General features: G+C 30.0%; 1 protein-coding gene across 3 annotated transcripts in view; it reads right to left on the bottom strand.

Annotated features, from left to right (window-relative positions):
- Positions 1-468: 468 nt before the first annotated feature.
- Positions 469-15,955, bottom strand: part of LOC107450391 (uncharacterized) — a 71,635-nt gene continuing 56,148 nt past the window's right edge. For all 3 annotated transcript variants that reach the window (XM_087159815.1, XM_087159813.1, XM_087159814.1), the window contains exons 4-6: positions 11,827-12,119; positions 4,787-5,129; positions 469-3,373 (exon numbers count right to left, since the gene is read on the bottom strand). In XM_087159815.1, the coding sequence (XP_087015941.1) occupies positions 3,147-3,373; positions 4,787-5,129; positions 11,827-12,119 (863 nt within the window). In that variant the 3' untranslated portion in view covers positions 469-3,146. The remainder of the gene's footprint in view (positions 3,374-4,786; positions 5,130-11,826; positions 12,120-15,955) is intronic.

Below are 15,955 nucleotides of genomic sequence, written 5' to 3'. Positions count from 1 at the left end.
ATATTGGCTGATAGGGATTGCAACTCATTTGTCGTTAAGCTTTGGTACTCAGACCAGAGATGTGTTTCTTGCTTCCTCGTCATGAATTTCGATTGTTTGCCATGCCGAAACTTGCAAATCAACCTAAAAGTTTGAAAACAGTATTCTTATCAAATCTAGCAAACAAATACTTGATATTCTCTATGAAAAAAAGAAATTCAAACCATGACTATGAAGAGCTTCAATTCTTTTTGAGCATGCCTCTAATATTGATGGTAACTTTTCCCCATATGCGAATTCGCCTGGTCGTTTACTAAATGACTGATGATACTTGAAGTTTTGAAGAGAAAATATCAAAAAGTAGCAATGATGATGTTTTGAAAAAAAAAATTCTTATTTTCTGTCAATATTACCTATGATTCATCAAAATTTGACAGAAAAAAGTTTTTTTTTATATATTTAACAAATAAGAACACATAATTAAAAACATTACAATAGACAAACTTGATTTTATTACAAAGAAAAAAAATCATGTAAGAAATGGAAACAATTTTAACATTCCATTGTAAAAAATAAACACGGTCATTTTCAACAATATTTGCACAGATATATGTATATTGTAGTCCATCTTAATTTTTTTTTTCTTTCTAAAGCTGGGAATTTTCGCTTAAACGTACTCGAAACATCACATGCTGGAAAAGTCATAATTGAATCAAAAGATTTTATGTAATTTTCAATTCCAACATATTTGAGAAACATATTTAGATTAAACTGTTACAACATGTATTAATTTATTTTCTTTTAAATATTTTCATAAAATATTTAATTGAAAAAAAATTATGTACCAAATCTTAAACTACGAAAAAAGATAAAAACTGTTAGGAACAACTGTAAGAGGAGGTAAAATAGACAATTAAGGCTAATCGGTAGTTACTCTACTGCGCATGGTTGGAAGGGATTCGAGCTTGATACCGTTTTTTAGGAGAAATGAACCACTATTTCCTTAGGACGAACCATTCCTTTTATGTTTATCACTTTTTGATAATTTTATGAACATGAGGTTTATTTATTTTTGAGGGGGGGGGGAGGAGTGGATTTTGAACTTTAATCTACTATATAGAAAACTACATATTAACTGTCTTGTATTGTATCTTTGAATTTTCAGTGCAACCTCTTGCCTTTTAAACGAGCTCATTTAAATATTGACATGTCTTAGTTGAAATTGCTATTACATATTTTCATTATGTGGGGGAGGAGAATAGTTAAGAGCGAAACAATTTTATTTATTTATTTTTACTATTTAAGGAGGCTCAGTGGTGTACTAAGGGGGCAATGGCCCCAGGCATCCAGGAAAAGGTGGACCTCTATTTGATGAGTACGGACACCGAAACTGTAAATTTATCACTATTATTTTGACTATAAAATCAAATAACCAGGTAAATATTTGACTGAAGGAAAATATTTTACAGAGAATATATTGTGATTTTTAAACGAACTTAATTAGGAAGTTTTAGGATTGTTAAATAGTGATACTACTGATAAAATTTATATATTCTTTATTTTTAAGAAAGAGGAAACTATGATTATTATTTTGCTAGAAATAAATTTTTACCATGCGCATTGATTTGAGCTGACCTTTACTAAAATACAGGTTTAGATTTTACTAAGCTATTTATTTATTTTTTAATCTCAGGATGGTGAAAACTCCGAAATTAGATCAATCTGAAGAAGAAAAAAATCAGGAAAATTTTATTTTTTGACAGAAAATTTAATAAAATACCCACAGAAAGTCTGGAAAAATGAATTTGAGTTCGAAGTATGCGAAAGAAGTAAATTTTTTTTCTACTTCAAAAAAAAAAGTCTTGTAATGATTTTTCTTTAAAAAATTATTTTTTATTCAACTCTAATAGCTATTATACTCTTGCAAGTTAAGAAAAGACCATTGTGGCTTAGAATTTAAGTAATCATCTGCGACTGCAAATAGTTCCGTTTTATTTTATTACGGAACTAAGCAAATATACTTTCAAAACATTATAAAAGCTTTTAAAAGTTATACACGCAACAGATAATTCTAATTCGTGCTATCTTTTACGATACATATCATAGAATTATTTTTAAAAAGAAGTTAGTGTATTAGTTTCGTAGTTTTTCTGGAATCCTTGACTTGGCGACATATTTCGATAAATAAGAACATTCGTTCTTGGAAAGAAACAACTATATGAAGTTGCAAGATCATTGGATTTGATTGGACCACCAAAAATGTCACGTCTTATGCTAGCATACTCTTAACAAATCAAATGCGAGATAAAATGCTTTTACTTTTTTGCTGTTTGGTATACATTTGGCGAGCAGTTAGATGCAAACGGTCTCTCTTAATAAGAATAATGGTTTCTTCTTAACTTGCAACAGAGTGTAATGAATATATGAATTTTATGCATGAGATTTAGGCATAACAGAGAAATTAATAATAAAATTTATGCTATTGTTTACTAAAATCAGAGAAATTCGATAAAATCAGCCTGGAAAAGTTAGTCAGTGAATTTTTTTTCCAGAGTGTTTGGGCCTCCCGGAATATTCTTTCTCCTTTTTATACAATAGGGATAAAGTATTCTAGTGATTAATACTCCTCATTTCAAGAGCATTTATTCAGGAAGTTAACCTCGGTCACCCTCACCCATCTGCACGCCTCTTTTCTGTCCCTGTTTTTAATGTTCATGTTGCAGAACTTTCAGCGTATCTGCAGAAATTTAATGCTTAAAGTTATCCTCCTTTCAGTATATCAATTATTAATTATCGAAAAGTGATAAAATAAGGGAGAGGGGCTTCTTCCTCCCAAAAGATGAGAGACTGGAGTTAATAATAAGAGTCATATTCGGATTCAGGGGTTAATTTTAAATGAGAATCATCAGGAATGATGCAACTGATTTTCATAAAGAACATTAAAACTAAGGGTCCTGAAACGTTTACTTTCATTATTGTGGATAAATTATTGTTTTTATGGCATTTCATTAAAAAAAAAAATTCCCATCCTCCACTTAGTAATCAGCACAACTTTTCAGGTTCTTTGTTCCATTCAAAGAACCTGAAAGTGACACTAGCCTTCAAAATACATAATCATATTTAGGTACAAAAACTGTAGACAGTCTGAATTCATTCCAATGAATGTTCTATTGCAGCAGGACGGATGGTGGCCTCACAGGTTTGATAACTGCAGGTTGAAACTCTGTTTTGATTTCAGAGCTCCAGGCCTTAGGAGAGGCATTGAAGTTTTGGAAATTGAAAGTCCTTGATGGTGAATGCTCCAGAGCGTAAGCCTCTGGAACGGATACATTAGAGGTCTTCGGAGATTTATCCGGTACAGGAGATGAATACGCCTGATTGGCTGATGGGGAGGCTAAATTTAAAAACACAACAAAGGATAAAATTAATTATATTTACTATAAAATGATGTTTCTTAACATTGGGGGGGGGGATAGTTCTGTATTGGCACCTGTTCACACCAACTACCTTCACAAATGGCTCCAAAGAGTTTTTCAACTTTCAAATATTTAAAAATTAAAAAGCTTAGTAGTTTGTCCAGGCCCGGTCCTTCGAGTTACTCCTTTTCTATTTTTTTAAAATTTAATCTATTATTATTATTTTTTTTTGCTTGCAATTATCCGGTTGTTGCCAAAATTCGGCGCAGGTACCGATACGGGAACCTTCCCTATTTTTGATTGGAAAAAAAATATAACAAACGAAAAAGAATATAGGGAGCAATATTATTAAGATGGATGTATTAAATTTCATAGACGGTGCTTACTTCTTGAGGTCTTAGCCCAGACTTAAAATTCAAGCTTACCCAAGCTAGAGATTCATATGACTTAATGTCTGCTCGAGTCTATCAGAGTTCAAAATTTAATGTGAGAGATAAGGAACGAAATTCGTAAATATATAAAACCGAAACTTGGAAAGAGAAGTGCCAAATAAAATATACTATTGAGATTACTAAATTAATCATAAAATACTTCTTTACTTTATACACTTCACAATTTTTCGCATTTTTTAAGCAATAACTAAGCCAACCGGATTTTTGTATATATATATTTCGTTAGAAAGAAAGTTAGTTAAATTAAAATAATATGGAAGCTTTATCAAGAGTCCGAGCACTTAGATGGTAATGTTCAGAAAATGAGATAATGTCTCATGAACTTGACCCAAGTTCGAGAAGTTGAATATTCTGAATTTGTTAAATAGTTCTCCTCTGAGCCGCGATAGCTCAGGGGATAGAGCGTTCGCCTTCCAATGGGGTGAACATGGGTTCGATCCCGGCGATGGCTGGTCAATACGAATTCCACACCCGGCTTGCCCCGACCACAGTGCTTACGTGAAGTGTCCTCAGTAGTAGACGGATCATGTGTTAGAGTCCCCTTGCCATCCGGCTAACCGTGGGAGGTTCTCGTGGTCTTCCTCTCCATGTAACGCAAATACGAGTTAGTTCCATCAAAAAGTCCTCCACGAAGGCAAATTTCTCCCAATACTTGATCCAGTGGCTCCCTTATCTTCTGGATTGGGTTCAAAATTACAAGGCTACGGAGTTGAACATTAGTAGTCGTAAACCCAAAAATTGGGTCGATTGTTCAACGACTGTTATAAAATAAAATAGTTCTCCTCTGAAGTAGGTGTTAAAACTTCATGGTTCGAAGGGTTGATCTTTAATATGCTAATTAAGACACGTTATTTTTAAACACCCATTTTGAGGAATTCGAATATTTTTCAAAATATGCGTGAAAGAGAAGAAACAAGAGAGATTTGAAGTAGTACTTACAAGTAGTGCTTGTCCATCCCTTAGGATAACTGTATTTATAAGCATCAGTAGACCAGACAGAAGTTCTTGAAAAACATGATGATTGTAGGGGTGTGTGAAGTACGGGAGCATCGTTTTCGTTCATCCTGTCCAAAGATGAGATGACGGGAAGGTGAGGTACGGCATTGGGATAGGTCATCACCTTAGCTTCTGCTGCTCGAATTATCGTGTCTTTCACAACTTGGGAATTGACCTCTGAAAGAGCCCTAACCCTAGGATGAACCAATGGTTCCTGATTTAAATCTGGATAATCTATCGGTGAAGGGTAGTCGATTTGATATCGTTCTTGAAGCAAATGTTTCACCTGTTTAAGGAGAAAAATAAATAAATAAAATAAGAATTTTAAATACTATGTAAATGTTTCAATCGTTGAGAAAGAAAATATATAAATAAAATAGAAATTTTAAAAAATACTCAAATGTTTCAAAGATTAAGAGAGAGAGAGAGAAAAATAAATAAAATACGAATTTTAAAAATGACGCAAATACTTGCACTGTTAAGTCAGAAAATAAATAAATAAAATAAAAATAGTAAAAACTACGGAACTCTTTCTCTAGCTGAGAGAAATTTTTTTTTGTTGAAAGCTACGCAAATGTTTAACCTGTTGAAGGAGAGAAAAGGAAATAGAATTTTAAAACTACTCAAATGCTTCCTGTTTAGAAATAAAAAATAAATAAATAAAAAAAAATAATTTTAAAAACTACGCAGATGTTTTACCCGTTGAAAGGAGAAAAACATAAATAAAATTTTTAAGAAATACGTTTTTCAAGTGAATTAAAAAGTAAGGCTACTCTATAATGAGAGCTGAACTGTCCGCCATTATGGAGCAAAAAAGTTTTCTAGTTACGTAGTGCTAACATTAGCTCGAAAGTTTGAAGCCCATTTAGATTCTTAAAATTATTGATATGGGCAATTGGGCAGCTATGGATTGGACAAACAGTTAAGAAAAAAGGCTTTTTAATGTTAATATTTCCATCAGATCTCAAAGGAAAGAAGAAATGGGTAATAAATTGCAGAAGATATGACTAGCAGCTAGGAAGGGAAGCTCGCTTATGTGAGGTAAATAATCATTATTTATAATTTATTGAATTAATTTACTTATGCATGCAGCGTATAAACGACCTTAAGTTGATAGAATTCGTTTCTGGATGCTAGTTTTTGTCCTGTTTCTTTAAAAAGAAGTAGGCGAATAACTTTTCGGGGTTACTAAGAATTGTTCCGTTTTAACTATTTATCAAATATAAAAATTTTTATTGAAAATTGCATTTATTACGTAAATATTTATTTAAAATATGACCTTTAAACAGCATTTAATAATTTCTTTAATAAGTTATTTAACGATTTTGAGTGTTTGTATGGTATGAAACCAAGTAAATAAAGGCAAGAGATTGGCTGAATAAGCATTTGCCAAACTTATCTCAGAATCGCCGAGTTTTGTATTCACTTTTAAGTATTTCCTTTTGTTTTGTGAAAAATAAATATAAGCCTGTTTTCAATTGTATATCATTTTGATTCACCAATATGTCAGATAGTTAGCTTTTTAATCCTGGCTCATTTAATTTTTTCTTAGTAAATAACTACGAAAAAATTAAATGAGCCAGGATTAAAAAGCTATGGTAACATAAAGGTTAAAGCTCAAACGGTTTTTTTACATTTATAATAAGAAATCTATTTAATATGCGAACTTTCATACGTTTTTGGATCTATAAATGTTGAGTTTTTTTTCCCTTATAACTCTAGTATTAAATTGTTGAAATAATTAGTTTCTGTTGCAGAAAGTTTAATGGGAGTATGTTTAAAAAATTTTAAACTATGATTGATTGTGATTAAATTTAAGTATGAAAATATGAAAAAAGTATTTCAAATTTACTTGCAGGTACATTGCCAAGAATCTCAATTTAAAACAAATAGGAAATATTTTAACAAAAAATTAGGGCATGAAGCTATTACAAGTCCCTTGAAACTTTCCCCAAAAAACTGAAATGGATAACTTGTCTAAAACCAGGATCAATTCTAGATGAGCTTAAATCTGATCTAAATATAAATTTACAGATTCTTCTCCATTTGCTTGGTTTTTTCTAATTTTAAAATTATTAAAGAACCAAAAATGTGTATAAACTGTTTCAAACTAGTAATGAATAATATTTTTGTTTTAAATAGCAATAATAATAAATTTTGTAATGAATTTGTTCAAGTATTAAAAGAAAAGTTTCCGAAAAACAATGCAAATCGATGCACGTAAACACGCTTTTCTTTACGCATTATTCTAGTTGAGGTTAACGTCATTTATAGCGATAAGTTGCCATATCTTGTAGCCCATCCGCATGGGTGAAAGTTTTTTGCTCCAAAATGGCGGACGAGTCAGCACTCTAATTCAGGAACTCTATTAAAAATGAACAAAATGATTACATTTTCGTCAAACCTAAAACAGAAAACGCACTGCGCATTATTTTAGACAGAAGTGTGAGACGGTGGTGAAGTTTACTATGAAGGTGATGCACTCGATTTTCGTTAAAGGTGTGACAAAAATGGAATTGTTTTTTCCTTTTTAATTCGCTTGAAAAACGTAGTTTTTACATTTTATTTTACTACATTCTTTATTTAATTTTGTGTTTGTTACTGTCTTTATGCCGGAAAATTGTTGATACTTCTATTGCCGATAAAAAGGAGATTAAATTTTGCCTGCAACATTCTGGAAATAATTGTAACCTGTATTATCATTCGCAGAGCTTCAGTTGAAAATTGAGTACTCTAGCTAGTCGAAATTCGAAATAACGATAAGATGTTTCTGGAGATCGTTTCTGTTTGCAGTGGTCAGTAAAGGATTTAAACTAGCAATTTTATCCAACACAGAACACAAATTAAAATTTGAGTATTCTAGCTATTTGGAAAGTAGTCAGAAATTTAATGTGCTATGTTTGTTTTGCACTCAATTATTAAGTTCGTTTTTATAATATATTTCCACGTAAAAAATATTTAAAAATGATATATTGTTTTGATTTAATAGTCGGAAAAATTTGAATTGTGTTAATTAGTACTAATTATCTAACATACTTCAGTTCACCTCTTAAATCATTTATAGATTAAAATTTTTTGTTCGTACGTGAAAATCCGATCATGGGAACAGCAGTTACTGAAGGCAAAATTCCATCGCTGTGTAAATAATATTCGTGTCTGATCTGCGACGAGTTTTCTACGAAGGTCATGTACCCGTTTTGTTTTAGTTGTGACAAAAATGAATTTTTTTTTTTTAATTTTTAGTTTAGTTTTGTGTTTATGCCGGAAAATCGTTGATACTTCGATTGGCGATTAAAAGGAGATAAATTTTGCTTCCTACATTTCGGAAATAATCGTAACCTATCGGCTTTAGACATAGAGCTCCAGTTGAAAATTGAGCACTCTAGCTGGTCAAAAATCTGTCGAAATTTCGAATGATGATAAGTTGTATTTCGAGATTAGTTCTGCTCTTAGTTCTCTGTAAACGATTGAAACTAGTAGCGGAAAGAAGTCAGAAATTTGATTGACAATATGCTATTTTTTTTTTTATTATTATTTTTTTTGACGGAAATATAGCGTATTTTGTCACCTTGCGAGACCTTTTTTTAGTGAATCGGAAACTTTTCATCGGAAGTCCTTTTTCACTTTCATGGAACTTTCAATGGGAATTTATTTCTCTCAATTTATTACTATAACATATTTTAATTATCATAATATATGTTCCTTTATTATAATATATTTTCAAGTAAAAATTAATATTTAATAATTATTTAATATTTTTTTAAATTTTATATAATAATTATCTGAAAAATTTGAATACTCATAAGCCAAAAATAAATTAATAAAGAAGAAAGTATATTTATTCAGAAAATGTACGTCTTTGTGTTTGATTTCGTAATTTAATAGTTGACGCTAATTATCTAACATACTTGAGTTCATTTCTTAAATCATTTATCGATTATAATTTTCTTTAGTAGGGGAAAATCCGATCATTGGAACAACAGTTACTCGAGGTGTAATATTTCTCCTCGATTCACTGTACATCTTATACGGTTCACTGTACGCATGTTCACTGTACAAATAATATTCCAACATTTGATTTCTGAGTTTGTATGTTCGTCCATACAAAGTATGTGTATATATTTAATAATTATTCATTATTTTTTTAAAATTTTATTAAATTTTAATAAATTTTATTAAATTTTTTAAGTTTATTAGCTTTATACATTGCCTCTTGTTGTTGCTACTGATGAAACAATAACTATGATTGCGATATTTGTAAACAAAAATTTCCAGTATTTCACTGAAAATAGTCTTTAATCAACATTTTCTAAATAAAAAAAAAGAAGCTAAACTTAGATAAAATATCTTTTGTATTTTATGCAAATAAAACTTACTGTAGAAAAACAAATAAGTAGCTGAAAACTTATTTTCTGCTTTGAAATTGGAAATGGCAATAACCGCTCTGATTAGACATTAAATACTGTTTATTTTTAAAATAAATTTGACAAAACATTAATTGGCTGCTTTGTGCATGTTATTCAATCAAAATATCAGGCATAGAGAAAAAAAATTCTTTACGAAAATTAACCCTCAGGCCTTATCCTTAAGAAGGAATTAAAGATTTTTCTCTATTCATATTGTTCATAAAAATATGAAAATTAATTATTTCATTTAATTAAAATTGTTTAATTATATTCATTCTTTGCAAAAAAATTATAGAAATCTAGAAATGAAAAATAGTTTCTGTCAATTAATCGATGTTAAATTTGATTAAAACTGTTCTTAAGAATATTTCAGAGATTTATCAAAACATTTTTTAGTTTAAAAATAAATTTACTTCCTGTCTTGTGGTTAAAAATAGATTTCTTCATATTAGTTATATTAAGCTGTGTTAAAGATTAAAAAAGGTAAACCATTTTCTTATAAAGAAAATAAATTTGAACAAGTGTTAAATATGTTTTAGGCATTTAAGTCTAGACTAAAAGTTACTATAAAAAAATTATCACATTTAATTCCTTAAGGTGCATCAAAATTATTTTTCGATGTTAATTTTTGTTGCGTAAGTTAAAAACGCAAATAATTTTAATGTGTATTACAAAATTACAATGTACAAAATCTGAAAATTATTAAAAGACTGTAGCCTACTTAATCATTGATAATTGTAGACTAAAAATTATGTCATGTGATCAACGTCAGTTGTAAAATAAAATAATTATGTTCTTTAAGTGCCCGTATCTAAAGATGTTGAGCTTAAATGAAAATAACTATAATTTCATTTATTTAGTGACTAGTTTATAATAATTTCGTGATAAAATTAATCATTTTAGTTAGACATATATTTAGGGTGCCCTTCGAACAGAAAAATGTTTTGATTAAATTTCATTTTACTTTTTTCATTGACTTGTGTTTTATTGAATTTAGTTACCGAATTTTAAACTAAATGGCTGTAAGCTTTTAAAACTTTTTTCAAAGCTTAAAGTGTTTCAAAGTTAAAATTTTTTCAAAATTGAAGTTTTTAAGCTACTTGCGACCTTAAAATTTGGTAAATAAGTTGAATAAAACGCATTTCTAGGAATAAAATGAAACAAAAATTTTTTAAAAATATTAATTAGTTAGTGAACCGAATTTTAAATATTATGACTGTAAGTATTTTAAACCTTTTTTTCTAAATTTTAAAGTGTTTCTAAGTTATTCAAAACTCAAGTTTTAAAAATACTTACAACCTGAAAACTTAAGATTTGGTGACTAAGTTGAATAAACTACATTTCAATGAATAAAATCGAACTAAAATTTTTCGAAAATATTAATTAGTGAATTAAATGAGAAAATTTCGAACATCCGTAACTTAGAGGAAATATTTTTTTTTTTTACTGTCTAACTCTAAAGGGTACTCTTAAGTATAATTTTAGCAGTGTGATTGTTACCGTTAAAGTGTATAATTCAGTTATTTCATAGAATAACTAGGTATTTCATGAAATAACTAGACAAGTCAGTTAAAGTATATAATAGATGAACATTTTCATACATTACCCAGTTATTCTATGAAATAACTAATGATAGACCGTTAAAGTGAAAAATAAACAATTTAGAAGTTATTTTATAAATTAATTGATCAAAAATAGCTAAAATCTCGCGAAAAATATATTTTGTCACTATTGCGGATGATTATTTGATAAATAATAAGGATATAATTTATCATTGCTCATATTAGCAACTACTTCTGAAAGCAACGGAATAAAGCGTATGTACGCACACACGTCATCGCAGTGTAGCTATAAGCTGTTCGAAGCTGACTAAAAGGAGCTAAAACTGGTTCAAAGAACTTTCGAGTGCCGTATTTCATGCTTTAAGGATCAAGTAATTGGTATTCTATAGAATACTTAATTAAATCGTAGAATTCAATAATTTTACATACTTTAACTGAATTGTCTAGTTTTTTAGTGAAATACCTAGTTGTTCTATGAAATAACGGATTTAACATTTTGACGGTAATATTATCAAATAAAATTATAATTCATAAATGCATTTTATCTGATCTTAAACTGGTTAACGTGAGAAAAAAAATCTGATTAAAATTATAAAGTTACTTTGTGAATTTATTTCCAACAAGAAAAGTTTTTTTGTTAAACCAGTGTGCATAAAATCATCCGAAGACTCCTCCGTGTAGTAAAGTGACTGATGCACGCTAAATCTGTCGAGTCGCAAAAGTCCTCCATGTTCCCATAACAAATCAAACCTCTGGGGGTACTGGATTGGAGATCGATCGTTCTCTGATTCAGGTCAAAATTACGATCTGTGGATGTATGAATGGGTCCGCCCTATAAACGGGTGCGACGTATGGTGTGGCAGAAGTCGAATTCTTGGCTATAGATGGCGCCACTGAAAAACAAAAAACGCGCGCTCTGCCTTAAATTTGCTCGGTTTCACCAAGCAGGCTTGCCCGTGTGGCAAGTGGCATTAGAAACGATAACAACAACATAAAGTCATCAAATTTTCGTTACCTTGTCTTCATCGACGATCCATTCGACGCTCTTCTTTTTTCTTTTGGCGAATAGCTGTGCACCTTTGCCTGTTGGTGAGTTCAGATCTTTCACAATATCGTGGCAAACATCGGGACTCACGGCATTGTGCTGCACAATATCGACTCCTTCTTCGATCAGTTTTTTCATGTCTATAATTTGGCGAGGATCTAGAATAAGTTTCAATTTGGGAAGTCCTTTACTTGGCCTCACGTAAGGTATCTTGGAAGGATCCTTGCTGGAATCCAAGGATTCTTTTTCATTCTTTGCATTTGCTGGAAAAAAATTTGAGTTAAACGTAAATATCATTTTCCAATTCATTGGTAACAAAGGTTAAATATCAGAGGGAAAACTGCAATCAAATTCTGTAAAAATTACAGTTAATATATTGCTTGAAATATTTTTTAAATTTTCATGTCAAATTAGTGAAAAGAAAAAACTGTGATGAGTGAATTCGTACTGTTGTTGAGTTTCTGTAAATTATTTTAGCTCCAAATAGTTCATAGGGGACGAGAATGATACATTATGTTTGATCTGCCAGTAAGATATCTATTCTTGCCAATTGACTTATACTTGTCAATATATACTCATACCTAAACTTAAGATATCTATAAATAAAAGTTACCTATACTAAACAGAACATTTAAAGTAAAATTACATTCTTCTTATTAAATATTTTATTTTTATTATTATTTAAATCAATAAAAAATTTGATGATTAACACCTTTATTATTTATAGCCATTATTGTTAGACTTATGTACAAGTTGCCTACACTTAACAGAACATCAAAAGTAAAATTACATTTTCTTTTTAATATTTTCTTTTTATTATTTTATTTTTATTATTATTTAAATCAATAAAAAATTTGATGATTAGCACCTTTATTATTTACAGCCATTATTGTTAGACTTATTTACAAGTTACCTATATTTAAAAGAACATTAAAAGTAAAATTACATTTTTCTTTCTAATATTTTATTTTTATTGTTATTTAAACCAATAGAAAATTTGAAGATTTGAACCTTTATTATTTATAGCCTTTATTGTTAGACTTATTTACAAATTGTAGTAGCATTTTCATTATTATTTACATAACGCTCATTTGAAATTCTCTTAAGGGTTACCTACCGACAGAAAAAGGTTTTTATTTCCTCTGTGCTAAACTAGGAAGAATTAAATACCCGGAACTTATTTATTCAGTAAATAATTAAAATTTTTAAATAACGTTTGTTTCATTTTATTTATTGAAATGTATTCTATTGAAATGTATACTATAGTATATATTCCTGGCGCCACAAACTTAACAAATTTAAAATTTCAATGCTGTAAGCATTTTTAAAATTAAACTTTGAAAAAGTTCTAAAAATATTTACAACTATAAACTTCGTTGATTATAATCAATAGAACATCAATGGAAGGAATAAAATGAAACAAAAATTTTTCGAAAATTTTATTTAGTTACTTACTAAATATAAGGAAATTCCGGATGTACAGTTTTCCATAGGTTAACATAAAGGAATTCTTTTTCTGCCTCAAAAGGGGGGGGGGAGGGATTACTACTAACAAGTACTGTCTTTTCATAATTTTGCAAGCCTGAGTTTATTTTTTTATATTTTATATTATAACCGTCATTGAACAGCCGACCCAAATTTTGAGTTTACGACTACTAATGTTCAACTCCGTAACCTTGTAATTTTTTTAACCCTATCCAGAAGACAAAGGAACTCCTGGATCAAGTACTGGAAGAAATTTGCCTTCGTGGAGGTCTTCTTGATGGAACCAGCCCGCATTTGCATTACATGGAGAGGAAGACCACGAGAACCTCCCACGGTTAACTTAAATTATTTTTCTCTATTTTTTCTCCGTTGAAGCTCTGAGAGTGACATTATTCTAATATTATAGTAATTATTCTTATCATCACAAGTCAATGATTTACTACCTACGGGTACATTGTAGGTATAGAATTTGTAGAATTTTTTTCTTCTTCCTATTTAAAAATATGCTACCAGAAGTTTCTTAGACTGCATAAAAAAGGTTACATGTAAAAAAAACTGGATTTTTCCAGGTTTTTCATGTAGGAAACTTTGGTCGCAAAATGCGGATTCGTTTTTAGCACCCCAAAAAAATATAAAGTATGCAAAAATAGATAAATAAAAACTTTCGCCTATTTTCTCAGTTAACGTCCATTTTCGAGCTATTCTGTTCGGACTTATTAGACACATTAGAAATCTTTATTCTCCATAAGCATGTTAGTTTTATTCTTCTATTACGGACGATTGTCACCATAACTGTTAAGATTATAGAATTCTACCCATAAAGAGGAAGGACTACTGCTGGGGCTTTTTCGTTCTTATTTGGAAAAAGAGCTAACAAGTCCTCGAGCTAACAAGTGCTGTTGACAGAATCTAAGAACAGCCCTTCATTCTTTTCCTTTGTTCCTTATCGTATGTAAAGAAAAAAAGAAGTGGAAGCTCTTATCATTGAGTAATGACACTCTACAAGTGGAATCCTCACAGGCTTTCTTTAGCTATTTCTATGGGGATTGAGAGATACATTTCTACTTTTAAGGATAAAAATGCGAAATCTCACTTTCCTTTTTTTCTTTCTTAAGATGATCTTGAAATATTGTGATGCTCCATGAGGTGTTAGAAATGGTTCTTGTGCAAGATGTTAAAAGTGTATAAACAAAGCATATGATTCGAGGCTTATTTTATGATAAAAGCGTATTTAAAGTTAAACGATTATTTTTCATTTATATATTTATTAACGTATTATATCTAAGTACTCGTTTATTTCGGGAGAATAAAAAATAAATTATCAGTAAATCGGCATTAATTAAGACTGCGCAGTTATGCACACAATACCGACACAATTAAAAAGTTTTTAAAAAAAATCCTTTTTTTTTAAATTATTTGCTGCCTTTCCTGGTGAACTTACGTTATTAATTGAGCAAAACACGTTTTTATACGTTCGAATCATCAAAAAAAAAGTTTAACTATACTTAGTTTTATTCGCTACCAAAATGATGCTAGTGATTTTGTTTGACTCATAATTGTCAGAATTTAATACAATTTTACCAAAAAATTAATATTTTAGAACATAACTTTTTTTAAATATATATACCGTTGGTTTACCGTTTTTAGACCATCGATTTTACATTATTTAGGTTTTATTTTACACCCTGAGTTGAGCAGTCGACCCATTTCTGGGTACTGGACTATCACGTTCAACTCTGTATCCTTTCAACTTTGAACCCAACCCAGGTGACAAAAGTGAATTTCAGGATCAACCATTAGGACAAAACTAGTCTTTGGAAAGATGAATTAATGATGGAACTAACATGAAGAGTTACAACTGAAAAAACCTCTCACTGTCAGCCCGACGGCAAGAGGATTCGAATCCACGATCACTGAGGTTATTTTACGCCACTACTTATTCCAACTCTGGGATTCAAACCTCGGTCATCTCACTGAGAGGTGAGGGCTCAATGCCTTGAGCTACCGCGGACCACTTTTTTTTTTGACTCATAGAAAGAACCAAAAGCCTAACTGTAAAGAAAATAAACACGTTGTTTCAGATAGTTTTCAAAGTACTAATTCGGAGATGTAGCTTGATTTTGCCTGAGCTTACATGTCATAAAAATGAAGGAAAATAACTATTATAGAATTGGGCAATCACCTTTCTGCAAAATTCGTTTTTGATTAAATAAAGCTGTAAGCCAGTACACATTACCTTTTAAATAATTAATGGTACTGGAATTTATGCAAAAGCATAAACTTTTTATATTATTATTATAGATATAGATTATTTATAAGGATTTTTGAACATTTTCAAATATGAATGATCCTTTCATACATTTATTTCTTACGGCAATGCATTTCTCGAGGTGTCTCTAATGTGCTGTCCGATCCTTAAGTCAGTATATATGGTTAGTTAGTATATATGTTGTATAGTATATATGGTTATTATTAAAAATTTCCAAAATGAAGTAAAATTACCAAAATAAAGTTCAATATAATAAATTTACTACCACCCAGACAGATAACAGTACATAAAAATCACGTTAGAGTTGAAGTTTTAATCAATTATGCATTGTTAGTTATGCAGACA

The sequence above is a fragment of the Parasteatoda tepidariorum genome, chromosome 1, assembly GCF_982258835.1.
Source record: "Parasteatoda tepidariorum strain Cologne lab strain chromosome 1, Ptep-v5.0, whole genome shotgun sequence".
NCBI lineage: Eukaryota > Metazoa > Arthropoda > Arachnida > Araneae > Theridiidae > Parasteatoda > Parasteatoda tepidariorum.
The sequence above is the reverse complement of the archived record's forward strand: the minus strand, read 5'-3'. Positions and strand labels throughout refer to the sequence as shown.